Raw genomic sequence first — 27,547 nt, 5'->3', positions numbered from 1 at the left:
TAGTAATATTATAAATGCGTAAGTAACTCTGTCTGTCTGTTACGCTTTCCCGCTTAAACCTCTCAACCGATTTTGATGAAAGGCACAGACAATCTTTAGACCCTGAGAAAGAATTTAGGCTACATTTTACACGGGCGAAGCCGGGGCGGACCGCTAGTTTCTATTATGACTACCTAGGTATAATTTTATTAGTATTATTATGTATAAACTTTTTACCTACTTTTACCTACCTTGTATAATGTTGGTTAGTAATCGCAGTGCTCATAATATGATAGATTTCAATACATTGTAAGGAAACCGATATGTCCTAGAAATAAATAAAAAAAAGTGTGGCACTCGGGGACTGCCGCGGTAAAGCTGTTGCATAGCATGCCTTCAAGCCACTCCTCCGCCCGTCGGAGTGGGGAGCGTGAGGTTTTTCGTTATGGAATTTCTAGATTCGGTCCCCGCGCTCCAGTCAAGGCCTGCGATAGAAGCTTTACAATAGCTTAAAATTCCATGCATGCATGCAATTGTATGACTATTGAAATAAAGAATTTTTTGTTTCTGAAATAAATATGTGTCATCAGTCCGTTGTATTAGGACTTAGGAGGCATATAAAGCATAGGTACTTAGATTTTAGGTGCATTCGAGAAAATTTATAGGTTATATTTGGCACGATTAAAATATTCCCGAATCTAAATCAACAAAAATTTTAATTTACTTATTAAATTCACGTTAATAAAAAGTACAGGTGAGTTTATGAGTCATTGTTGTGATTCATTCAGTGCATTTTGCAACTAGAACTTTATAAGTAGCTGATTATTTACTCTGACTGCATAAGCCTTTAACAATGTATTATTTGCATCACCTGGATATTTTATAGATATTTTTAATGACTTTAACATTTGTCCATAAGATAGATCCATACTGATAGTACCTACCTACCTATGTACCTAAGTACTAGATAGCTTTCCGCCCGCGGCTTCGCGTTTTCAAAGAAAACCCCACATAGTTTCACTTAGAATTCATCTGCAATCAATCATGCGAAAGTTTGTGAGGATGTGTGTGGGTGTGTGTTTTGTTACTCTTTCACCCAAATACTACTGAATCGATAATAATGAAATTTAACATAAATGTAGAGGGTAATTTTGATTATCACATAGGATAGATTTTATCCCGGAAATTCTACGGGAACGGCAACTATGCTGTTTTCCTTTGAAAACGCGGGCGAAGCTGCGGGCGGAAATCTAGTCTTTTGATAAAAAAGTACTTCCAAAAGTACTTTCCGGTAATAAGTTGATAAATTCTGTCAAAATATTATGTTAAGTTTTTTCAGTTTTATAATCGGAGATGGCCACAGTTCGACAAAAATTTCTGTGTACCTACTTGGGATTAATCATATTATGGACAGTTTTTTTATCAGAATGTTTGTAAATTTGAATTATGTATGAGTAAATTATGAATCATTCAACAATTCTTTTGTTTTGATGAGGAAATCTAGACCAGACTTCTGCGGTGGGATATAAGGTTTACATATAAATATATTATGAAGGCTTAAATTTATCCTTGAAATTTAAGTTAATCAAATTTTTAGATAAGTAGTCCGTATTTCACGTCGGAACTTAGGTCCACATAAGTAGGTAGGTAAATAAATGATCGTAAACGTAAAAACAATGTAATCATCTGGATAGTTAGGTTTTCATTTTTTAACTGGAAAATAGCATCTGTTCTCTGAATTACTGATTATTAATGACCTGATGTCAAGCTACATGGATGGATGCATTTGTATGACTATTGCAATAAAGCTGAGAATGTTTCTGAAATAAATAAAATATAATATGTCAGTCCGTTGTATTGGGAGGCTTATAAAACATAGGTAGGTACTTAGATTTTAGGTGCATTCAAGAAAATTTATAGGTTATATTTGGCACGATTAAAATATTCCCACATCCAAATTAACAAAAACATTAATTTATTAAATTCACGTTGTTAATAAAAAGTACAGACGAGCTTATGAATCATTGTGGTGATTCATTCAGTGCATTTTGCAACTAGGACTTTATAAGTAGCTGATTATTTACTCTGACTGCATAATATGCCTTTAACAATGTATTATTTGCATCACCTGGATATTTTACAGATATTTTTAATGACTTTAACATTTGTCCATAAGATAGATCCATACTGATAGTACCTACCTATGTACCTAAGTACTAGATAGCTTTCCGCCCGCGGCTTCGCGTTTTCAAAGAAAACCCCACATAGTTTCACTTAGAATTCATCTGCAATCAATCATGCAAAAGTTTGTGAGGATGTGTGTAGGTGTGTGTTTTGTTACTCTTTCACGCAAATACTACTGAATCGATTATAATGAAATTTAACATAAATGTAGAGGGTAATTTTGATTATCACATAGGATAGATTTTATCCCGGAAATTCCACGGGAACGGCAACTATGCTGGTCTTTTGATAAAAAAGTACTTCCAAAAGTACTTTCCGGTAATAAGTTGATAAATTCTGTCAAAATATTATGTTAAGTTTTTTAGTGTTATAATCGGAGATGGCCACAGTTCGACAAAAAAGTACTTGGGATAAATCATATTATGGACAGTTTTTTTTATCAGAATGTGCTTATATGAATTATGTATGAGTAAATTATGAATCATTCAACAATTCTTTTGTTTTGATGAGGAAATCTAGACCAGACTTCTGCGGTTGGATATAAGGTGTACATATAAATTATAAATTATAAATATATGAAGGGTTAAATAATTTATCCTTGAAATTTAAGTTAATCAAATTTTTAGATAGTCCGTATTTCACGTCGGAACTTAGGTCCACATAGGTAGGTAGGTAAATAAATGATCGTAAACGTAAAAACAATGTTATCATCTGGATAGTTAGGTTTTCATTTTTTAACTGGAAAATAGCATCTGTTCTCTGAATTACTGATTACCTGATGTCAAGCTACACGATCTTTTCATTGTATTCTATCCAATAATTTACACGTATTATTAAATAAACTCAAACTCAAACATTTATTTATTCAACAAGACTTCTTCGAGAAGCACTTTTGAATCGTCATTACATATTTTGAACATTTACAAACGATTCGGAAAGCAGTATCTATGGACAAGAACCGGCAAGAAACTCCATAGTTGCTCTTTTAAAATCACGTCAATAATCAATAAATATATCATTTCTTCCAGGCTGTACATAGGTGCACCTAAAGCTAAGAACCGGTTTAATTCCAACGTGACTTCTGGTGCAGTGTTCAAATGTGGGCTGACTGAGCTAAATGTTAAGAATGTTACGTGTAGACCACTGGGGATCGATGATGGAGGTAATGAGAATTTATTGTTGAAAATACTTCTAATCTAAAAAAAATTATAGATGATAATCCATAAACTGAATCCGTATGCAAATAAGAGTAAGGTACCTACCTCGAAAGTAATACCAAAAATATTGTTCTAATTTTCTTAATACAGGTAATATCATAATTGTCCTCTCTGGCGTGGTTAAAGCCTGCCAATCCAAACCTACGATATATTATAAGTTATGACATCCATTTTCAGTTTTTTCACCATGTCTAGAATTAATACAATCAAATTTAAAATTATTGTAATTTCAGCACAAGAAATCACGTTTAGTAAAATGGCTTCATATTCATACTTCTTCAGGGAGGACATGTGGTTTGGAGCCACTATTTCAACCGTACCTACTGGAAAATTATTGGTAATAAAGTAATAATAATACTACAATGTCATAGTTGGACAATTCTTTATAAGTACTAATGGAGTACCTTAAAGATATTCTGGAAATTAGAGTTTCATAACTTTTGGAAACGTTCTGGTAATATTTTCTGTCAGTTTTAGTTTAAAATAGGCTATCTGGATTTTCTCAGCAACAGGTAAAACTTCAGTCTCATACGAATAAAATAATTTAACTCTGCTAATTAAAATCGGGATCTCTATAATTTAACAAAAGAAGTATTATTCTAACTACAATGCAAAAAAAAACTTGAGCGATGTCAAGGGACATCCGGATGGAACGAAGTGTTAAGTTCGAGAGAGACTGACAGAGAACCACGCGCGCGCCGCACAACTCTAGCAAAAAGTGTCGTGACAACTTTTCTTAAGAATTTTTTCCGTCTAGCCCCCTTTCACAACGGGCGATAAGGAACTTCGTTCCAAAACTTCGTTCCAATAACTACCCACGGAAGTTAATTTAAATTCCTCACAATATCATAAAATCTTGCAGGTCTGCGCTCCACGATGGGCTGTGCCATACAAAACGACTCATTTATTGGCGAACGGCGCGTGTTACATACAGGGACAATTTCGGGCAGCTACCCTCTTCCCGTTGAAAGAAATGAGTGAGTTTAAACAAATTGCAAACTTCATTTATTACAGGTTATAAAAGTATTATGGGTGTGCCAATTTATATAATGATCCGATGAAGCTTTAGAATACATTTTCATTAAATCTGATCTTTATAGTACCTACTAGGATTCAGCCACTGGTCGTCTGGTCGACATAATTTATAGCATAAGCAGGGCCGGACCGTGAACTTGTGGGGCCCTGGGCTGAAACTACCCAGGGGCCTTTTTTTTTGGAAATGTTCATATTTTCTTAATACTTGCTTTCGCAATTTTGTTATTTTAACATAATCAAATTTGATTTTAAATAGTTTCATTCGTTCAGGAGTCTATCGCGGACAAACAAAGTGACAAACAAAGTGAACTTATAATATACACGGTTGAAATGTCGATGAAGTGATGCTGTGACCGCGCGCTCTCCACCCTCTATCTCGAAAACGGTTCACCGTATACAAAATTTTTTAAACAAAATTTGTGGAGAATTTTATATTCTACAATATTGATAATAAATACAAATAGCAAAAAACCCATAAGAAATGAGATATTTCCAAAGAAAGCGCATACAACCGTTTTTGTGACCTTTGACCTTGAAATTTAATAGTTCTTTACACCCTACCAAATGTAGATTTTGAGACAACTTTTAGGGTGTCAATATACAAGTATTTACAGACTTACTGCTGGGTATCTCGAATTCCGAGATTCTTACCTAATTTAACCTTACATGACTGGGCCATAACTCGTTCGGGCTCGTACATAAGAGTTAAAACACTTCTTAATAACCGAATAACGCATTTCGTTAAAAAATCACAATAGTTGATAGTTATAATAAATCTGTATTAATAAAAAAAAAGTATTTGAATAAACGAGTACAAATAAATATTAATTTATCGAAAAAAAAAAGTCATTATCAATTATTATTATGAGGGAAATAACAAGTTTTTTCGAAACGGTTTGGTAAAAAAACATGGCTTTAAAATAAGCCTATTTATATAGCCCTCTAAAAAGAGTAAAAAGTGCATTTTTGAAGTGAAACTTCTTTAAGCGCGTTGCCAACTGCTAAGTCGTTGGTTAAATGCTCTAAGGCTAAGTCGGATGACAATCTAGTGCTCATTTCTCCGCTACTTTTTAAGTTATATTTTTGTAATATATGAAATAAAGTCATGAATATATATCTATACTAGTATCTATACTTATAACTTAATATTATAAAGCTGAAGAGTTTGTATGTTTGTTTGAACGCGTTAATCTCAGGAACTACTGATACCGATTTAAAAAATTATTTCGGTGTTAGATTGCCCATTTATAGAGGAAGGCTATTATAATATCATCAGGCTAAGACCAACAGGATCTGAGCCACGTGGGTGAAATCGCGGGGCGCAGCTAGTTGTTATTATGTATACCTATAGATAAACTAGCTGCGCCCCGCGAAACTATTTGGTTATTTTATATAGGAAGGTACCTACAGTGGTGGACGTATAATTAGAAACACGTAACACAATGAAGTAGTCATCAAATTCATTTGACATTTGTGTATAATAACGTATTAGAGATTAAGCATTATTTCATATGTAATTATAGAACACCCGTTTCTATCTAGCTTTATAAGAAATTGCTTAATTTTAATCAAACGTTAGCTTAAATTAATAAAATTAAAAAACTTTAAGTGCAGTCTAATTTCCGAGTATTTTCAGTCTGGACAACAAATTAGAAACAGCATGGTTCGAGTGTTCTAAAGTCAAAACCTATTAAAATGTCGTTAATATTTTTTTCTTCTACAAATATTCGCACCATTTTTTAAACATTATATCTAAAAGTTTCTGAAAATTAATTAACTTTGCAATAAAAATGGGTAAAAGTAAGATTTGTGACCCATCAACAAGAAATATACTCTTAAGTTTACATTTTGACAAAAGCTTTCGACAACAGACAAAAGTGTTCGATAAAAAGATATTCAATGTTATAGTCTATTTCAAAAAGCATGGTACTTCTGATCAAGTGTCTAGAAAAGGTCGAACAATCACTGCTCACGAGGATAGGCAAATGATTCTTTTGGCAAAGATGGATCCATTTAAAAGCTCAAATTCTATTATAAAATTAGGTTTTTCCGAAGATGAACCACGCCATTGTGTCGATGAGATCGATTTGCAGGTGGTAAGTCGAGGCAAAATTGTTTGTGAAAGTGGCCAGGAAAGTACAGCTTCTTATTAGGGAATGACGATAAGCATTTACTAAGAAATATTGCTTGTGGACAGTCCGCAAGTGAAAAAGTTTTATTTTGGGACGAAACAAATTAATTTAATCAATTCTGATGGCAAAGGATACGCGCGTCGTCCAGATAACCATACCTTTGATGGGTTTTGGGCAGGAAAAAGCAAAGATTGTTAAATAAACTTAAGATTCTTTATTAGACGATGCGCGTAGTACGAAGGGTAAAGACGGAAGAGAGAAATTATAAGATGACACATAGGTATTTGACATACACATTTGTTTATACAAACTCTTTTCACCAACACTGGCCCTTAAACAAATGTGTAGGTACATAATTATTGTACAACATTAAACAAGTTTAGTTTTTACAATTTAAGAATTTAACAAATTTATTGTAAACCTAAACACGTTACAAACTTATAATGCTTTTCTTTAGTAAGTGGTTTTGTTAAAATATCGGCAGTCATTTCAGAAGTACACAAATAATTCAAATTAACAATATTATCTTTTACAACTTCTCTTATAAAATGATGCCGCACATCTATATGTTTCGTACGAGCATGATACATAGGATTCTTACACAATTTTTGTGCTGATTGGTTATCATTAAAAATCGTAACAGAACAATGCCTACCTAACAATTCATACAACAGAGTTCTTATGAATAACGCTTCTTTACAAGAATCTGATAGAGCCATATATTCTGCTTCTATGCTAGAAAGAGCGACTGTTCGCTGTTTTCTACTTTCCCACGATACAGAACAGTTCCCAATTTGAAACACAAACCCAGTGTACGACCTACGATCGACCTCACACGAAGCCCAGTCAGCATAAATATACCCATTGATGTCTAGACCACTTCTACTAAAAACAAGTTTGTAGTTTACAGTACCCTTTAAATACCGTAGTACGCGTTTCGCGGCCTTCCAATGACGCTGATCATAACAATCATTATACTGGCTCAGCATGCTTACCGCGTGCGCGATGTCTGGCCTGGAGCTAACTGAAATAATTATAATTTAAACAACCAATTAAATTTCTATATTCCAAATTCTCCTCCTTTTTATCAGCCTTTACAAGTTTCAATCCCGATTCCATTGGAGTTTGAGCTGGCTTACAGTCAGTCATATGAAAACGGTCTAAAACATTCTTTATGTAACTAGACTGATCAAGATAGATATTATCTTGGTTTCTTGTGATGCGCATACCAAGTATATGGCTGGCTGGCCCTAAATCCTTCATTTCGAATTCTTGCATGAGTTTCTTCTTTATTTCAACTTTCATTTGTGAATTTCTGGTTGAAAATAATAATATATCGTCCACATACAACCCAATGATGACTAATTCTTCACCATTTGATTTAAAATACACGCAGGGCTCTGAAGACAGTCTTCTGAAACAAAGTTTTGTAACCAACACATGGTTTATCTTTTCATACCAAGACTTCGAAGCTTGCTTTAGGCCATAAATTGCTTTATGCAATTTATATACTTTATGCTCACAGCCTTTTACTTTATACCAATCTGGCTTTATACTGCTTTAGATTTCCATCAAGATCTTTCTTTTTCTTAAAAACCCACTTGCACTTAATCGGTTTTTGATCTTTAGGTGGATCAGTTAATGTCCAACATTTATTTTTAATAAATGATTGATACTCATCAGCCATTGCTTTCTTCCAGTGAACAGCTTCAGCCCCTCCTAGAGCTTCTTGAACTGTCTCTGGTTCATCTCCAATGCAGGTCAGCATTGCAGTACACGCACTGTCATATTCCGATGTATCCATCGCATCTTCAAGTGTCGATTCACCTGGAATGTAAGTGACATCGGAAGGATCAACAGAACTACTGCTGTCAGAGTCATCTAACTCAAAAATACACTGTCTTCTGGGATTAGTTACAATCTCATCATGAAAAAATCACCATTTTCACATTTTTCAGTGTTTTTTGTATAGAATTTGTTTTCAAAGAAAGCAACATCCCTTGATTTAATAATTTTGCTGAGATTCTCTGGATCAATCAATCTATAACCCTTACTATTTTCACAATATCCTACAAAAATGTAAGGTTTACATTTTGAATCTAATTTCTTACGATTCTGTGTCAAGGCATAAACCACACAACCAAATATACGTAAATGGCTAAGATTCACCTTCTCATTAGTCCATTTTTCCTCTGGCGTGCTACCGTAGACTGCTTTTGTAGGGGACCGGTTCTTCAAATAAACAGCGGTATTGACCGCTTCTGCCCAGAACTGCCCATCTAAGCCTGCGTCTCGTAACATGCTGCGAGCCTTCTCGACGATTGTCCTGTTGGCCCGCTCAGCAACACCGTTCTGCTGAGGCGAGTGCGGTATGGTAGTCTGGTGAATGATGCCGTTATCCTTCAAATATTTCTGGAATATAGAATTGACATATTCGCCTCCATTATCCGTCCTCAACAATTTTATTTTTCTATTGGTTTGGTTCTCCACCATTGCCTTGAAATGTTTGAAGTTATCGAAAACTTCACTCTTATTTTTCAGAAAATAAATCCATGTTTTCCTACTACAATCATCAATAAACGTGAGGAAGTAACTAGCACCACCGAAAGATTTCACTGGCATAGGCCCGCATAAATCACTGTGTACAACACCTAACAGTTCATTTGACCTACTTTGTGCCTTCTTAGGAAAAGGTAATTTGCTAAGCTTCCCCTTAACACAAGCTTCACATTGACTGAACTGTGATTTATCATAAGTAATACCACTAGCCATACCTTTCATTAACAAATGCATACTCCTCATATTGAGATGTCCTAGTCTCCTGTGCCATGTCTCCTGCGTAACAGAGTTAGCAGCCGCCTGGAAACTCAGCTCAGTTTCTTTCTTACAGCTCTCAGATGCTTTCTTCTGCACTAAATCTTGAGCTTCTGTATTTACCTTGGTAGTCGCAGATTCTACACTATTCCCTGAAAACATAGAACAGCCACCACATCCTACCACACACAGATCACGCTCTCTAACAGATTCTGCAGTTTCTAATTGATAAACACCATTTTTATGTACAGCTGTAGCTGCTAGCTTTTTACCATAGAATATATTACAACATTTTTCATTAAAAATAACTCTAAAACCCTTCCTAGTTAACGCACTGACTGACAACAAGTTTGTAGCTAAGTTCGGTACATGATAAACTTCACTGATTGTTTTGACGCCTAATTTTAAATTTACTTTTACATCACCACGACCAGCAGTAAATAATTTTTCACCGTTAGCCATCTTGACTTCAGACACATAACCAGGAACAAAGTTATTTAGTATATTCCTGTCATGACACATATGAGCACTAGAGTCTATTAACCATATATCATTCTGCACACAAGCTGATAATGCTGTCAATAGTAACTGGTTTGTTGAGCTCTCCGCCTTAACTGGTTTCACAGATTTACAGTTCCTCGAGAAGTGACCAAGCTTCTTGCACTTAAAGCATTTGATTTTCTTACGTGCCGCCACCAACGCTGTTGAACTCGTGTCACCTTTTTCATCACGTCGATGCTTCTCCTGCATGAGCTTCGCTTTGACCACTTCACTCGACAACTTGATATTAGAATTTTCAAGTGCCATTATGAGTGGATCAAAGTCTTGAGACAAGCCACTCAGTAAGAGAACTGCAACGAAATCGTCTTCCAGAGGTGAACCAATATCGTTCAGCTGTTGACTTAGGTCGCTAATCTTCGCAACGTAAGCTTCCATGCTTTCACATTCGCATAATTTTGTTGCAAACAAAAGACGAAGCAAACTCAGTCTCCTTGACAACCCCTTGTCTTCGTACGCCTTTTGCAAATTAATCCATGCATCCCGCGCCGTCTCTGCGTTCCTTACATGCGTAAAAACCGAGGGCTTTACTGACAAACAGATCTTAGCAAGAGCTTTCTGAGATCTCTTCATATGAGCCGCATCTTTGACATCTTCAGTTTTATCTTCCGAAACGACGTCCCATAAGTCCTCGTGAATGAGAAGCATTTTCAGTTGGAACTTCCAATTACTGTAGTTTTCTATGCCGCTCAACTTCTCCACAGGAGTTAAAGTCGAAACCGATGTCGATGTCGCCATTTTTACATGTATGGACGGGCGTTTTAGTTTATTTATAAAATTACTTTTATTCTGCCAAAACTCAAAAATAATTATATACAGAGCAAAAATAACGTCCTGGGCCCATAACCTGATGGGTTTTGGGCAGGAAAAAGCAAAGATTGTTAAATAAACTTAAGATTCTTTATTAGACGATGCGCGTAGTACGAAGGGTAAAGACGGAAGAGAGAAATTATAAGATGACACATAGGTATTTGACATACACATTTGTTTATACAAACTCTTTTCACCAACAACCTTAGATAATAAATAAACAGTAAAGCATTGCGGAGGAAACATTATAGTATGGGGTTGTTTTGAGATTGTTATAATCTTTATAGACAACAACTTTACAACGTCGTTGGCTCGTGGCTTAGACTGTATGAGATTGTCACACATTTGCAAAAACAACAATCAAACAATCTTTGCAAGAAGAAGAATTTGCCTATCCTCGCGAGCAGTAGTTTTTCATGGTCGAGCTTTTCTAGGCACTTAATCAGAAGTACCATGCTCTTTGAAATAAACTATAGCATTGAATATCTTTATATCAAACACTCTAAATGATTTGCAATTTTCGTGTAACTCCAGTTTTTGTCAAAATGTAAACTTAAAATTATTTTTCTTGTTGATGGGTCACAAATCTTACTTTTATCCATTTTGGTGCAAAGTTAATTAATTTTCAGAAACTTTTAGATAGAATGTTTAAAAAATGGTGCAAATATTTGTAGGAGAAAAAAATATTAACGACATTTTAATAGGTTTTGACTTTAGAACACTCGAACCATGCTGTTTCTAATTTATTTTCCCTACTGAAAATACTCGGAAATCAGACTGCACTTAAAGTTGTTTAATTTTATTAATTTAAGCTAATGTTTGATTAAAATTAAGCAATTTCTTATAAAACTACATAAACGGGTGTTCTATTACGTATGAAATAGTGCTTTATCTCTAAAACGTTAATACACAAATGTTTAATAAACTTGATGACTACTTCATTGTGTTACTGTTTCTAATTAAACGTCCACCACTGTATAAAAAATAACCAAATAGTTTCAATAAATGAGATTTATTTTCTAAAAGTTGAAAATCAACATGCAAACATCCTTTTACATGTTAGCAAAAGTTATTGAAGTAGGTATGCGATTTTCAACATTTTTTTTTCGAAAACCGACTACAGATTTTTTTTTTAAATTATCGCCCATTGGTTTTATCGGGGTAAGGGGGCCCTTTTAACCTCGGGGCCCTGGGCTGCAGCCCATAAAGCCCATGGGTAGATCCGGCCCTGAGCATAAGACTTAAAACAAAACGAACATACCACTCATAATGCCATATACTTATTACTATAAGTTTGAACCAAATTAAGCATACATGTAATTTAGTACAAATATCATAGAAGCAAAAGAATATGAAAATATTTAATGAGTAATGAATCTCTTCTGCTTTATTAAAATCACATCTGCATTGCATTAGTCATTTCCTTCTTTGTTCATTGTTTAATTTAAATATTATGTTTAATTTAAAAACTAGATAAAAAGTAAATTATCAGCTTGCGATTCTCAAGGTCAAAGTACTGACCAAACGTGATGATTGCCTAAAGTTTAATCCTGCTTCATAGTGCAATGACACACATAATAAATAATTATTAAAAAATGGTTATCATGAGACAGTTCTTTATTCATATCAAACATCAAGAAAAGCTTATTATTAAAGACTGCGAAGCATTAGTGAAAATATCTTAATTATGCCTTCAAAATTTATCGCGTTTTGTTAACGACTTCTTTTTGGACCTAGGAATCTTTTTAGACTTATTTTTAATGGTTGACAAAAATTGCGCATAAGGTTTATTATTTAAGATCTTGTCAATAATGTGGAAGGTCCCACATATAATATTCTTATCTTTTTACTAACATTTAATCGTAAGTATTCAAAAACTGGACAATAATTGTATCACTAACGAACTTATAACGAACCGTTTAACTTTAGTTAAATCAAAGACCTATTTTAATGGGATTATTTCAATTTACAGATAGACAAGCATTCATGACAGATGGATTAAGAAAAGAGTTCGGGGAATATGGCACCCACCTGAACTTCTACGCGTACGGCCAAGCTGGGATATCAGTGAAAGACACGGGAAATAATAGTTTTATCATGGGAGCTCCTGGTCTTTTACAATGGACGGGTAATATATTATAAATAATACCTAATATATCTATTGAAGTGAACCTAACATTCTTTAGGCGTGTTGAGAGTAAAATTTCAAAGCAATACTGTCACGTCATGAAGATGACGATTTTGGTATGATTTGGTATGAAAGACAAAGAAGTTTCACTTCTGCCACGTGTGCTCGGCACACACGCCCTTCCCACGCCCTCCATAAATCGTAGGATTAGATAAAGAAAGAACTGAGTCAAGGGGAATTAAAATGATGTCTTAGCAGTATTCATTCCTAATTATAATTATTTATACCCCCATGAACTTCATACACCTCCTCCACAGGTTGCCTAGTAGAGATTGCTGCCTCTGGTACAAATGATACCTTTTTTGTAATATTTTTCAATTTCTGCTTTGTTCTTTCTAGATTGTTTAGACTTTAGAGTAATGTAAATAAATAAATAAATAATCCCAGTGTAGAAAAATGACAGAGATCATTCTCATTCTCATAGATAACGTAGGATAACGTCATCTAGTGCCATCACATTCAACATTGGAAATAATATTGCTTTAAAACATGTGGTACCTTTTACAAATTGAATATATATTCTATCCATACGCTACGTGTCTTCTCATATTTTGAAATGATGTTGATACATAATAATATATCTGAGATATTTCCTCACAATGTTCTGAATTTCAATGCAAATTTCTGTCAATCGTATGCTTCTGTAGGTATCATGTAACACGGGAGAGATTTGTTAGAATAGCGAATTGAAACAGCTGTTCCATATTGTATATTATTTTGATTTAGTTCAGAAGATAATGCTGGAACATGTCATGTATTCTGTTAAAGTTATTATTATTTGGGAAACATTTTCTTTCGTTTAGAACTCCAAAAATATCACTTTTGTGTAGGCATTAGGAATGTTTGTCTTTTTTAATAACGTTAAAAAATTGCTCGTATTATAGCTATCGGTATCTATTGTATAAAGTGCACACTGAAACTTTTAGTTTCTTTAGGCTGGTTGCAGAGCTTCACCGACCGTCAGTGCGTACCGTCGGTCCTGACGATACGCATCAACAATGTGTATGACTATGACACTAATGCGCATGACAATACGCGTGCGTATGGTCGGTCTAGCTATGAACGGTTTTATGAATTTCCATACATATGACAAGCGCGACTGACGTACGCACTGATGGTCGGTCAAGCTCTGCAACCAGCCTTAATTTTATGAATTTTCCTTTTGTTTTTCTTTATCTTTATTTCACATGCTACCCTTGTATTATATATTCCAGGTGGTATAGTAGAATATAAGTACATACCAGATATGCGCAGTACATTCGTGAACAAGCAGCCCACAGCTAATCCTTACTACACCAGAGAGATTGGCCCGGATGATTATCTTGGTAAAAATGTATTCTTATTTGAACTAAAAATATCGAAAAATAACAAATTAAGGAATGTTTTATTTTATCTTTCTTGCCATTGGATAAAATTTATTTTCACGTTTTTTTTCTCATTTTTCCTAGTTTCGGTTTTGCATAATTATATGTATAGAATTCAGAATATATACCCATTTCGGTAAAAGGTATCCTAATGTTTCTTTATGCGTGTGTCAATTAAATCTTACTAATACTTAAGACGATATACTACTAAACTACTAATAATAACATCCAATGCAGTTAGTTTTTACAAACTTTAATATAAATTCTAATCTAAATCGGTTTTTATCAGGATATAGCGTTGAATCTGGAGTATTCGAGACAGATGGCAAGATTCTTTACATCGCTGGCGCTCCGCGATCCAAATCAGGTTATGGGCAGGTTAGTTTTTCAAACTGTTCCTTCATTCCATTAATAATTTATGAATGAGATATAATAAAATATTCTTTGACGGTCTAGAAATGTCTTTGTCCTAAAACTAGCCACTTATCTTTTTCCGCATAGATCCGAGATAAAAAATACCCGTTGCTCATTAAACTGTACCTGTTTCTTGAAAATAGATTTTATTAAGCTAATATTTAGCTCAACTGGCCAAATAAATTTCAAAATCGATAGTTGAATTATAACAAATATACAAACAAAATAATCCACTTTGTAACAATAGTGGCGTAAAAGACAGATCGACAGAATTCTTTTGCATTTACAGTATTGGTTGTGGTACCTATAACTGTAATATTATCAGTTATACTTCAATCTTCACATTTCACTTTACGTGAGATCTTGTAACTAAAGTAATAATTTATTGTTCACTAGCTTTCCACATGCGGCTTCGCCCGCGTTTTCAAAGAAAAACCCGCATATTTACCGCTCCCGTGGGATTTCCGAGATAAAACCTATCCTATGTGTTAATTCAAGTTACCCTATATGTATGTGTGTGCTAAATTTCATTGTAATCAGTTCTGTAGTATATGCGTGAAAGAGTAACAAACATACACATATATCCTCAAATACTTTCGCATTTATAATATTAGTAGGAAGTAGGATAGTAGGATAGGATAGGATAGTTGGATGTTATTCATCATTAACTTTATATTTTCCATCCAAAAGGTACTTATATTCGAGCCAGTGTCCCGAGAAACTGACTCCCTCCATATCAAAGCAAAGCTCTTTGGTCCCCAACTGGGAAGCTATTTTGGAGCCACTTTATGTTGTACTGATATTAATGGAGATGGTCTGGCTGATTTACTAGTTGGTGCACCCAACTATGTTCGCAAAAACGGTACTTTAACGTATAATCAGGGCGCTGTTTTTGTTTATTTGTCAGAGAAACAGGTTAGTAAAAATTAATTATTTTTTTCTAATTTAAGGTTTATTTTAATTTAAGGTTGTTATTTTCTAACACTTTCATTATCACAACTTAATTTAGTTCTGTAATAATCTCATTATATTCTTTATTCGCTTCCTTCTTGAGGCTTCCTAATTGATTTTATAAAATTACGCCCAAGCAATTTCCTTTAATAAGAAATCTCCTTGAGATTATCTGCCTGTAAAGTCCTCATTATTTGGGGATTATCCTGATCAAATAAATCGACCAAAAAAGATACGGATTTACAAACATTTTTCTACTAATAACTACCATATTACATAGCACTACATTATATGTATAGTTATAAATAAATAAATACTTGTTCCATATTAATAAATTACTACCATAGTTTCTTCATTTACTATTGTAAATGGTAGTAATACTATGGTAGTTATTAATAAATAACTACCATATTTTCTTCCATGAACTTATAGCATATTGAATAAATTGGTTTTAGAAATTAAAGACTTTTTAACGGATTTTAAACGCGATTTATTCATTCTATTATTTTCCCGACGTTTCGAACACTTTACAGTACCCCGCGAGCGTGGTCACGGGGAGACTGAGATGTTGTACGTCTTGATGGTCATTCAAAAATTGTTATTTGTGAACTACCTCCACCGACGAGCTTCAATTAAAACTATATATAAGCCGCATAAGAAGATAAACCAATTCTTGAGACCAATTAAAAGTAATATTCCTCTACAAGATGCAGGCGTGTACAAGTTAGACTGTGACTGTGGTCTCTCATACATCGGCCAAACAAAAAGAAGCATTGCTAACCGACTGAAGGAGCACATTGCGGATATCAAGCATCGGCGTCACAAGAAGTCTGCGGTATGTGAACACACACTGGACAACAACCACTTCATAAGATTTGACCAACCACAAATCCTTGCCAGAGAAAATAAATTTTTTCCAAGACTTGTGCGCGAGGCTATTGAAATTAAAAAACATCCAAATTTCAATAGAGAAGATGGTTTGAAACTTTCTAACACCTGGGATCCTGTTATTAAGAATTTAAAATCCCATGTCAAACGTACCAAAAGACTAGAAGACACGATCAGCCAATACTGCCAACATCCGGAAAAATACTCCAGATACCAACTACGGAGGAATAGGTGGAGGTAGTTCACAAATAACAATTTTTGAATGACCATCAAGACGTACAACATCTCAGTCTCCCCGTGACCACGCTCGCTGTAAAGTGTTCGAAACGTCGGGAAAATAATAGAATGAATAAATCGCGTTTAAAATCCGTTAAAAAGTCTTTAATTTCTAAATGTATAATACTCGCGTAAAATCAAACCCTAGAAAAATTGGTTTTAATAATTAAAAAATGCGCCGAATACAAAGATTTTTATTATAATAATTAATTTTTAGTTCCAAGATAATATAACTCTAAAATCATCTGGTTTCGTCATGGGTTCGGGAGGCAATGGAGCACATTTTGGGCTATCGATTGCTGATCTGGGAGATATCGATGATGATGGATACACTGGTAAATATAAATCTAATTTGTTTTATTTTTAAGGAATAAAGTTAGAAAGCAAGTACAAGGAGGAATTGTAATGGAATATGAAATTTTGATTTGGACATTAATTTTTTAATTTAGAGACTAGATATATTATAATTATAACCACAATTATAACCAACCAGACAAACTGCTTTTTTGGTATTTTTCATAGGAGTTTCAAAGGATCGGTTCGATATCTCTATAGAGAAGTATATTTTAGGAGACAAATAGTGTAAAAAAATCCTTATGATGCGGGGTGGCCGAGAAGCTAAACATGGCCAAGGCACGAGAAAAAGACGTGGGTTTGTATGCCGCTCTGGTGATCGAATTTTGTCGATTCTTTAAAAATTTCTCAAAATGCATTTGAATGCTTTTAAACTTTAATGTTTTTAACCATTATCATTATCAGCCTCTATCTACATACTACATTCCATCTGAAATACATTAGGCATATAAAATCGACTGACCGGTATTGGTAGTGGGCCTGCCTTCCAAGCCAGAGGTCGTGGGTTCGATTCCCACCCGGGGCAAATATTTGTGTGATGAACATAGATGTTTGCTCTGTGTCTGGGTGTTAATTATATATATAAGTATTTATTTAAAATTATATATTATGTATGTTTCGTGTACCAGCCATCTGGTTTCCATAACACAAGCGAGAGCTTAGTATGGGATCAGATCGTGCCGTGTGTGAAAATTGTCAATAAAAAAATTAAGGAAAACGATAGCTTACCGTATTATCCTCAATCTAAATTGTTTCAGACATAGCAATCGGAGCTCCCTGGGAAGACGATGGATCTGGTTCAGTATATATCTATCGGGGAAGTAAATCAGGCTTACAAGGGCAATACGTACAAAAGATTAAAATCCCTGGTTCTAGAAGTTTCGGCTTCTCTATATCTAAAGGCATAGATGTTGATAATAATAACTGTAATGGTGAGTAAAGAAAGTATATTGATTTATTTTTTGATTGTATTTCGAACTAGATTATTAAAAATAGTTAGACCAACGTCTGTCAATTATGAATCAATCACCAGTCATCATCACCATCATCATCATATTTATAAAGCACTAGCTGCGCTTCACGGTTTCACCCGCGTTACACTCCTGTTGGTTTTAGCGATATAATATATCCTACAGCCTTCCTCGATAAATGAGCTATCTAACAGCGAAATAATTTTAAATTTCAAATCAGTAGTTCCTGAGATTAGCGCGTCAATCTCTCTCTCACAATCTCTTCAGCTTTAAAATATAGATTTGAATACCTTAAAATCAATTTTAATTTTTACTTTTCAGATTTAGCAATAGGTGCATACAAATCCAATACAGCGTATCTATTCAGATGTGTTCCAACCGTCCACGTGGAAGCCAGTATCAAGGTCCCAGATGCAATGGATTTGCAACCTAATGCCACTAACTTTACAGCCTTGTTTTGTGTGATTGCCGCTGATAGTGTTACGCCTCATGTTAAATTAGGTTCGTATATTCAAAAGTAATATTATTCAAAGATGTAGGGAAATATGCCTTTTGTGGTTTGATAACAATCTTATATTTACGTCATTTTTTGCCTTCTTAGGATTCTTGAAAAAAAAAAACATTAAAGTTGTCTATATGTCTTTCTGCCTGTTTGTATCTTCACGCCTAACCCGCTAAACCGATTTTGATGAAAATTGTTAAAAACCGTATAAGAGGGTCAAAATCGACTCTAAACGCGTCGGTTACCAAAAATAAATTAAATAATCCTTTTGCAGATCTTTTAGCATCAATATCAATAGATAGTGAGGACAATCGCGCCATGCTTGATGGTGATTCAGAATACAATATAACTATTAAACCCGGTAATGAATTGTGTGAGGAACAAGTTGTTAAAGTGCATGTAAGTTTTACTTAATCTTACTGATATTATTTATTTATTCTTTATTATACAACATACATACTTCTATATATATAAAACTCAAAGGTGACTGATATAGTGATCTATCAACGCACAGCCCAAACCACTGGACGTATCGGGCTGAAATTTGGCATACAGGTAGATGTCATAACGTAGGCGTCCCCTAAGAAAGGATTTCCCGATATTCTTACGGGAACGGGGAAAAACGGGGATGCACGTACAAAGTCGTGGGCGGAAGCTAGTATAAAATAAAAGTAAAACAAAACCATTCAAAATGTTCAAATGGCAGCCTTATGGCTCAAAGCCATCTTTGCCAGGAAAATATTAGATATAAATAAAGTTTGTGGGTATGGATGTTTATTAGTCTTTCACGAAAAAACTACGGATTTGGATGTAACTTTACAGTAATGTAGGTTATAGGATAACTAACATCTATTTAGATGTAAAATCAAATACAGAAATACTTGATTTTGCCAAAAGTTTAAAACATTTAAAGTTTGAGGATACCGATCGTTAGAAACATTGAAATCCAGATGGTTTATGTGGTAGGTATAATTAGAGAAGCTTTTGAAATGCTGTACAAGATAGTTTATGTGACTAAAAATAAGACTTAATGCTATAAAAGCTAACTAAATGCTTGCCATCAAAATGCCATCTCTGATTAATTCTATTAGTTTTTGTAGATTTTTAATGTTATTAAAAAAATACACTATTAATACATACTAATTTTGTTTTACAATTTTGGTGTATGAAAAAAAGCTTCTGAACTGAATGTATTGTTTTGAAATAATCTTCGTAGGCATGTTCATCCTCACATCCTATTAGAATATGGACAGTCAGGTGAATTATACAGTTAACCCTTTTTTACCTAAATCCAAATTAATCCAAAGAATATAAAAAAAAAATCAGAGAATTTTTTTGATGGACTTATAAGTGGCATGATTTCATCATGTTTCCTCAAAGTATATTTAAATGTTTCAATCTAATTATATTCTGAAATAATTATAAGATATTTCACGTGAATGATTTCTTAAAATAAAACGTAATAACTCGTAAAATTACTCATCTACCGATTTATTCGCAGCCGACGGCCGATTTATCAAAACCCATTTCAATGAAATTCAATTTGACGGCGATCGACGCGTTCCAAGGTAAATAAAATATTATAATTAAATGGTTAAACGAACTTACCTGTAAGTGAAGTTCTACCATAATTATACGAAGCTCCTTGTCTGAGACGGTTTTTACTATGGTAGTCTACGCTTTCATGCTAGTAGCCATCACAATGTATCCAAGCTAAAAAAAAAAAACAAAAACACGACAATATCCGGAACGCAACTGTCAAACTTCATTACTTTTAAAGCAAGAAGTTTCATGAACAACTCAGACTTGGTCAGAGGTGGGTAGGGTGGGAACAGGTACCGTCTCAGACAAGGAGCTTCGTATAATTATGGTAGAACTTCACTTACAGGTAAGTTCGTTTAACCATTTAATTATACTCTCTCCTTGTCTGAGACGGTTTTTACTATGGTAGATGTTTAAAGATTCATGAGTTGTGAATGAAACCATTTATAATAAATCAAATTTATTACAAAATATTACAAATATTCTTATAACTAGAAACAAGTTTTTCTTAAATATTTGTACTGATAGGATACGATTACAAATAGTATCAGAGAAAGATAAAGGATCTTCTATTATAGGCCTATTGTAAAACCTAGCAAATACAGAAGAATCTCTAGACCATCCAGCGGTCTTACGAATAAGGTCTATGCTAAGACCCAGATTCACACAATACAGATTTTATCCATGACTTATTGTTTGAGATGAAGCCTTTTTATATGGTTTTTTAAATGTTAAAATCAGGTGATTAATGTTTTGCCTTAAGTTTTCTGTGGCATTTAAATAAATTTTTATGATTTCTACCGGGCAAATTTCTTTGTCCGTAAACGACTTCAAATGTAACATTGGTTGAACTGAATTTTTATTTGACGTTTTTATAATGTCTGGAATTTTAATTTGAACTCCGCTTTGTGTAAATTTTATATTAGATACTTTTATTAGGGACAGGGTTTGAACCCTATGTCCCGTAGTAAGAGCTAACATTATAACGAATTTCTTAGTAGCCCTTTGTAAGTTCAAATTATCATTAGTATAATTTTTACCTAGATATTCTAATACTAAGCCCGGGTCCCAAGTCATATTATATTTTGGTTTAGGTGGTGTCATTTTAAGCACACCTTTTAAGAATCTTATTATTCTATCATCTGCACTAACTTTCGGTCCCATTATTAATGCAATAGCTGATCTAATGGTATTAAGGGTACCATATGAGGCACCTGATACAAATGATATGAATGATATGAATGACCTGATATAAATGGGACTGAAGTTTGAAAAGGATCTAATTTAAACCTATTACAAAAACTCCACCATAATTTAAGAGAGCTATCATATTGTTTGATATTATTGCTTGGGTTCGAAAATTAACATTTTACCAACTAGAAGACATTGTAACATGGGGAACCAGGCTTGGGATTTCCATAAAAGAAATACCAAGATACCTTCTGCTTTATCAGATTGTATTTTTCTAATGCATTTTAAAACTAATGAGAAAGGAGGAAATGCATAAAAAAAAAAAAAGATAAATAGAGTATATTTAACAGTAAATGCATCTACAGCAAACGCTTCAGGATCTTGATTCCATGAGACAAACTTCTTACATTTGTTATTAATTCTAGAGGCAAATAAATCGATTTCTGGGCAGCCAAATTGTTGTACAATTTCATCATTAGTTTATTTTTCTTGATTCAAAGTCAGCTTCAAAATTTTCTTTTGAATTTATTCTCTCGCAATATTGCCAAAAGATCCTAGCCATTTCGTTTAAATGAGGAAATTGAACACCACCCATTTTGTTAATATATGTTACTGCTGTAGGTAGTGTTATCCACTCTGAGTAAGATTTCACAATGACTTAGGTCTTTAGTAAAACATTGAAGTCCTAGATAAGCTGCCTTAATTTCTAAGAAATTGATATGGTTTTGCCTCTCAGTGGAGGACCATGAACCTGAAGCTCGCTCTGTACCACAAGCTGCTCCCCAGCCAGTGGTAGAAGCATCTGTCTGAATTTCTAGAGAAAAATTATAATTTTGAATCGGGTTAGATCTATCTATGTACTTTGTCCACCATTCCAATTCAGAAGTAACTATTTTTGATAATTTCATTTTTTCATCATAATTGTTCTCCTTTTTAATTAAAGCAAGATATCTCTCCCTTTCTAGAAGTTTTGTATATACCCATGAATAGGGTATAGCTGGACAAACTGTAGTAAATTTTCCTAACAGTTAAGAAAATTTCCTTATTTTACAAGACCTAATTCTCTTAAAATAATTAACTTTTTCTATTATAGATAATTGTTTTTCTAGAGGTACTGATAATGACATTGATCTTGAATCTATGATTATGCCCAGGTAAGTACATGTCTCTTTTGGTGTGAAAATACTCTTTTCAAAGTTAATGATAAAACCTAGATCTTGAAACAAAGTGCACGAAATCTCCATATCCTTCCTACATTGTTCTTTTGATGAGTTAAAATATATTATGTATATCGTCTAAGTAAGATGTCAGGACAATATTTTTACTTCTAAGGTAAGTACGTATTGGTTTCATAAGTTTTGTGAATACAAAAGGAGCTGTGCATAAACCCAAAAGGTAAGCAGTTAAATTCATACAACTTATTGTCAAATTTAAACCTCAAAAACTTTTTTGATTCATTTGAAATAGCCACACTAAAGTATGCATCCTTCAAATCTAATTTTGCCATATACCAGTATTGAGTAATTAATTTACATGCTGTTCTTATGTCTTCTAATTTGAAATGACATGTATCAATGTATTGATTTAATTCTTTTAAATTCAATATAAACATGAATGTACCATTTGGTTTTGGAATTACAAATATTGGTGATATAAACTGGCCCACTACATATTCACATTGATATATAGCACCTAAATTTATTAATTTTTCTATTCCCGATTAAATAATTTCTTTTTCTTTGTTAGACCAAGACTGATGGGGTCCTGTATGCTCTGGAGGGAAAAAATTAAGTGGGATATTGTATCCCTGAACCCATTGTAAGATTACCGGGTCATTGGTAATTTTTAACCAGTTATGAGAAAAATATTTCAGTTTACTGGCATGTACCTCTAGTATCGGCGATATTTGTCTCGGGGTTGTCGGCTGGAGCTTGGGCTTGAAGTACTTCTGCGGCAAATTTAGCAGAGTCGTTTAGCTGCACGACAATTTCTTTAGTATTAATATTGCCCTTAAGAACACAGGTAAGTGCCTTACCTAATGCCAACATCGTTTTACCTATTAACGCCTGACAGAAAACTATTCGTTTGTCTTGCCTCTTACTGGCTTCATTCATAGCAGCTGCTATCGCTTCAGTCAAGACAGGCGGTACAGCTGCCATAAAATTTGTTGGTGAGGGGTGTTTTGTTGTTAAATTTTCTCTGGCCTCTTTTCCAAGTCCCTGATGAATGATGTTTGTCCACCGTTCTGTCAGCTGCTGCTGTATCTCCCCGCCAACAATGTTTTCCTCCTCACCTTCCTTGCCCAGGGCTAACAGAAGCTCCTCTGGGATATCTTCGACTGTAAATAATATTTAAAAAAAAAAATGTTATTCATTTCTCATACTACTATATGATTTTATTTATTTAGGAAACAAACATTTCTGTCAGGCTGTGGTTGTAGATTGTTTTGGTAATGTCTTTTGTAACTGTAAGAATAAAATGTCTATCCGCTAGGTGATAGCGCTGAAATGTATATATCTGACACTGTCTATCCGCTAGGTGATAGCGCTAAGTCAAAAAATTAGTATTGGGCCTGTACACTAGTTTAATAAGTACTAAATCTACCACAGTTATCCAGTCGTTTGAAGTAGTAAAGTAAGAATAAAATGTCTATCTGCTAGGTGATAGCGCTGAAATGTAAGTATATATCTGACACTGTCTATCCGCTAGGTGATAGCGCTGAAATGTAAGTATATATCTGACACTGTCTATCCGCTAGGTGATAGCGCTGAAATGTAAGTATATATCTGACACTGTCTATCCGCTAGGTGATAGCGCTGAATGTATATAACTGACATTGTCTACTTGCTAGTGGTAGTGCTAAGTCAAAAATTAGTATTGGGCCTGTACACTAGTTTAATAGGTACTAAATCTACCACAGTTATCCAGTCGTTCGAAGTAGGAAAGTAAGAATAAAATGTCTATCCGCTAGGTGATAGCGCTGAAATGTAAGTATATATCTGACACTGTCTATCCGCTAGGTGATAGCGCTGAAATGTATATAAGTAACTGACATTGTCTACTTGCTAGTGGTAGCGCTAAGTCAAAAATTAGTATTGGGCCTGTACACTAGTTTAATAGGTACTAAATCTACCACAGTTATCCAGTCGTTCGAAGTAGGAAAGTAAGAATAAAATGTCTATCCGCTAGGTGATAGCGCTGAAATGTAAGTATATATCTGACACTGTCTATCCGCTAGGTGATAGCGCTGAAATGTATATAAGTAACTGACATTGTCTACTTGCTAGTGGTAGCGCTAAGTCAAAAATTAGTATTGGGCCTGTACACTAGTTTAATAGGTACTAAGTCTACCACAGTTATCCAGTCGTTTGAAGTAGGTAGGATGATTTGGTTAAAAAATATTACCTGTCCAGTCTTCAGTACATTCAACCGGAGAAGGAGGAGGAGTCCCTGAACTTGACTCTCTGTCTCTATCAGTTCTGCCTTCACATTTCTTCAATCTTCTTTCCAGTTTTTTTAATTTCTTCCACAAATCTTCATGGAAATAGGAATCTGATCTTTTTCTTTTCCCCATTTTCACTTCACAATTTTAAGACAGTGATTTTTGCAACGCAAACACAAGAGAGAATAAACACGCGCGAAGTGCGAACCGTAGGTACAATGAGAAAGATTTTTCAGGAAACGGAAATGACTACCAGTGTACGAATTTAGCGAACCTAACAAAAAAACCGCTTTTTTCGTTTAGAAAAACACTCATGTCATGTTGACATGTACAAACAGGTAGCAATGCCTAAACATAACATAAACATAACCTCTAAACCGGTTCATACACAATATTTTATGATATTCTTTGATAAAACAACGTTAATATCTTGGTTTGACTATCAAAAACACATTTATATGCAATGTATCACTTACCCCTTGAACGTTAGTAAGAATTCAATCCATTTATGTACCTTTAATGCACTCGTCATTGTGAGATTTCCTTTGCATTTATAAGCTTGTAGCACTTGATTTAGCCAACTATTTATTCAATTTCCAGTGAAACATGATATTAAAACTTAGTATTAGTAATTATTAATACACGTGTTTTTAAATAAAATTTTCATTTTTATAAAATGAAACAAAATTTTACTGTGACGGCTTGCGCACAAAAAAACGTAATGAAGTTTGACAGTTGCGTTCCGGATATTGTCGTGTTTTTGTTTTTTTTTTTTAGCTTGGATACATTGTGATGGCTACTAGCATGAAAGCGTAGACTACCATAGTAAAAACCGTCTCAGACAAGGAGAGAGTATAATTTGTATTTTCCTTTTCAATGAGAGGCGAATTTATTTTTTCGTAAACCAATACAACTAATTTAAATAGGTATTGAGTAAAATTCGAACTTTTATTAACTCCCTTTGTATAGTCATTATTACCTATGACTCCCAAAATAGAATTTCAATATTTTTCATAGACATCAAATAAGGAGGAGTTTTCAATTCAACTCTTTTAATTTTTTTCGTGTTTATTAGATCAGAACAAGAAGCTTATATCTAATACACTGGAGATTTCGGTATGAACATTGACGTGTAACAAGAAAATATTGCCCAGTTCATGTTTTTTATCACTTTCACACCTAACTTGGTATTGCCACTGTTAATACGAAGTTTTCCCAAGGCTACTATGTATTATGTAATATTCTGTGCAAAAGGTTAGTTTTTGTACATGAGTTTGTTGATAAATTGCCAACAACGTCATTCAGAAGCATTGTTGGATGAGACAATAATTATTATTTATGCTAAATAAACTAAGTATCTGAACCAATTATTAAAAAGCGATACTCCCTGATTATGGGTAGTCACCATAATAAAATTGTAGCAACTCTCACTTTGTCAATATGGCATGTGTGTCAAAAAAATTGCGTCGCTTCGAATATTTAAGTTAATATTGTTGCTTATTTAATGAATATTTTCCGAATATAAAGAATGCATTGTATTGTGCAAAATTGCAGAAGTGTTTGGACACCAAATTCTGGCATAGAATTTCACAGGCAAGTGTATATTTACGTTATTTACAATATTCCTCAATACTCCTGCATTTACCTGTTTAGAATCATTTCAATGGCAAAAATAGTAAAATTTTGCATCATTTTAGAAAGCAGTCATGTTAAATTTGTTATTTTCCTGATACTTTATCATTTTTCAACAAGTTTTCAATAAACAGATTTAACAAGTAAGGTAACCATGATGACGAGTTTTTATGGATAGCGAAGAGAATATATTGTAATAACAATATTATGATGAAAATTTAGAACACCATTTTAAAGATTGTTACTAGTAATGAAACAACACATGACATCGGTATTGCACTCACATGTTGTTATAAGATTGTTCGTTTTTACATTGAAATTTATATTTTTTTAACTTACCTCATATTTTTTTGTTTTACGTATTTCAGCTATCCAAAAAGTAAAATAAAAAGAAATATATGTGCCCATCAAGGTTACTGAGGATTACGACCCAGAAAAAAATACCTTTTGAAAAATAAACTTTGTAAAGTTAGCTGAAATTTGTGCAAGGCTGCTATAAACAGTTTTTCTTTGATGATTCTGGCTTGAAATTGACCCGTCGAAGCAACGCGTTTAAAAAGAAGATCTGAGTAGCTAACAATTTGGTAAACAGCATCTGATGCAAAACACAACTTTCCTCTATTTACAAAGGATGTTAATGCTATATATCGGTTCATATCCAAGCTTTGTAGCCAAAAGTTATTTATAACTATCATTCTATACCAATTAAAATTGTATGTACCTACCTATAAAGTATGACCATAATATTATAATATAAATACTGTTAAAAATATATGTCGTTATTATTTATAGACCATGATTTTTAGTTTTTTCTATTTTGAAAAATCCTGAATTTACAAACCAGCGTGGTCACTCAACAGAAAGAGACAAAAAACATGACTGACGTCATTGAATGTCATAGTTTCTTGTTTCAAGTTAATGGTCATAGTGCAATCTCCAGTGTATTAGAGGATATAAGCTTCTTGGATCAGAACTATCGACTCGGTAAACCGATTCTGATGATACTTTTACATTTAAAGCTAGTGCCATTTAAATTTTGTCCAGTTCTGACAATTTGAAGTCTGCTACTTTTCTCGTAAAAGATAATTATTTTCTTTGAGAAG

At 33.8% G+C, this 27,547-nt stretch overlaps 2 protein-coding genes and 1 long non-coding RNA gene across 5 annotated transcripts in view; 1 reads left to right on the top strand and 2 right to left on the bottom strand.

Moving 5' to 3' along the window:
* LOC123694029 (integrin alpha-V-like) overlaps positions 1 to 27,547 on the top strand; it is a 34,199-nt gene that overhangs the window by 546 nt on the left and 6,106 nt on the right. Inside the window, exons 2-13 of the mRNA XM_045639324.1 lie at positions 3,192 to 3,325; positions 3,614 to 3,717; positions 4,243 to 4,357; positions 12,702 to 12,857; positions 14,132 to 14,242; positions 14,571 to 14,659; positions 15,386 to 15,610; positions 17,028 to 17,145; positions 17,923 to 18,096; positions 18,457 to 18,636; positions 18,912 to 19,036; positions 20,139 to 20,205. Coding sequence (XP_045495280.1) covers positions 3,192 to 3,325; positions 3,614 to 3,717; positions 4,243 to 4,357; positions 12,702 to 12,857; positions 14,132 to 14,242; positions 14,571 to 14,659; positions 15,386 to 15,610; positions 17,028 to 17,145; positions 17,923 to 18,096; positions 18,457 to 18,636; positions 18,912 to 19,036; positions 20,139 to 20,205 — 1,598 coding nt within the window. The remainder of the gene's footprint in view (positions 1 to 3,191; positions 3,326 to 3,613; positions 3,718 to 4,242; positions 4,358 to 12,701; positions 12,858 to 14,131; positions 14,243 to 14,570; positions 14,660 to 15,385; positions 15,611 to 17,027; positions 17,146 to 17,922; positions 18,097 to 18,456; positions 18,637 to 18,911; positions 19,037 to 20,138; positions 20,206 to 27,547) is intronic.
* Positions 20,246 to 25,329, bottom strand: LOC123694028. Of its 3 annotated transcripts, XM_045639322.1 has the most exons (3): positions 24,776 to 25,329; positions 23,427 to 23,708; positions 20,246 to 23,346 (listed from the first exon to the last, which is right to left on the bottom strand). In XM_045639322.1, the coding sequence occupies exons 1-3, from the start codon at positions 24,942 to 24,944 to the stop codon at positions 23,330 to 23,332; spliced, it is 468 nt and encodes a 155-aa protein (XP_045495278.1). In that variant the 5' UTR covers positions 24,945 to 25,329; the 3' UTR covers positions 20,246 to 23,329. The 3 variants fall into 3 exon arrangements, 2 of the variants coding, with proteins under 2 accessions (XP_045495278.1, XP_045495277.1); XR_006751758.1 differs by having other exon boundaries at positions 20,246 to 23,708; positions 25,289 to 25,329; XM_045639321.1 differs by having other exon boundaries at positions 20,246 to 23,708.
* Positions 20,246 to 25,435, bottom strand: LOC123694030. Its single transcript, XR_006751759.1, has 2 exons — positions 25,327 to 25,435; positions 20,246 to 20,350 (listed from the first exon to the last, which is right to left on the bottom strand). It is a non-coding gene; the product is annotated as an uncharacterized LOC123694030 (long non-coding RNA).

Source organism: Colias croceus, chromosome 8, assembly GCF_905220415.1.
Source record: "Colias croceus chromosome 8, ilColCroc2.1".
Taxonomy (NCBI): domain Eukaryota; kingdom Metazoa; phylum Arthropoda; class Insecta; order Lepidoptera; family Pieridae; genus Colias; species Colias croceus.
The sequence above is the reverse complement of the archived record's forward strand: the minus strand, read 5'-3'. Positions and strand labels throughout refer to the sequence as shown.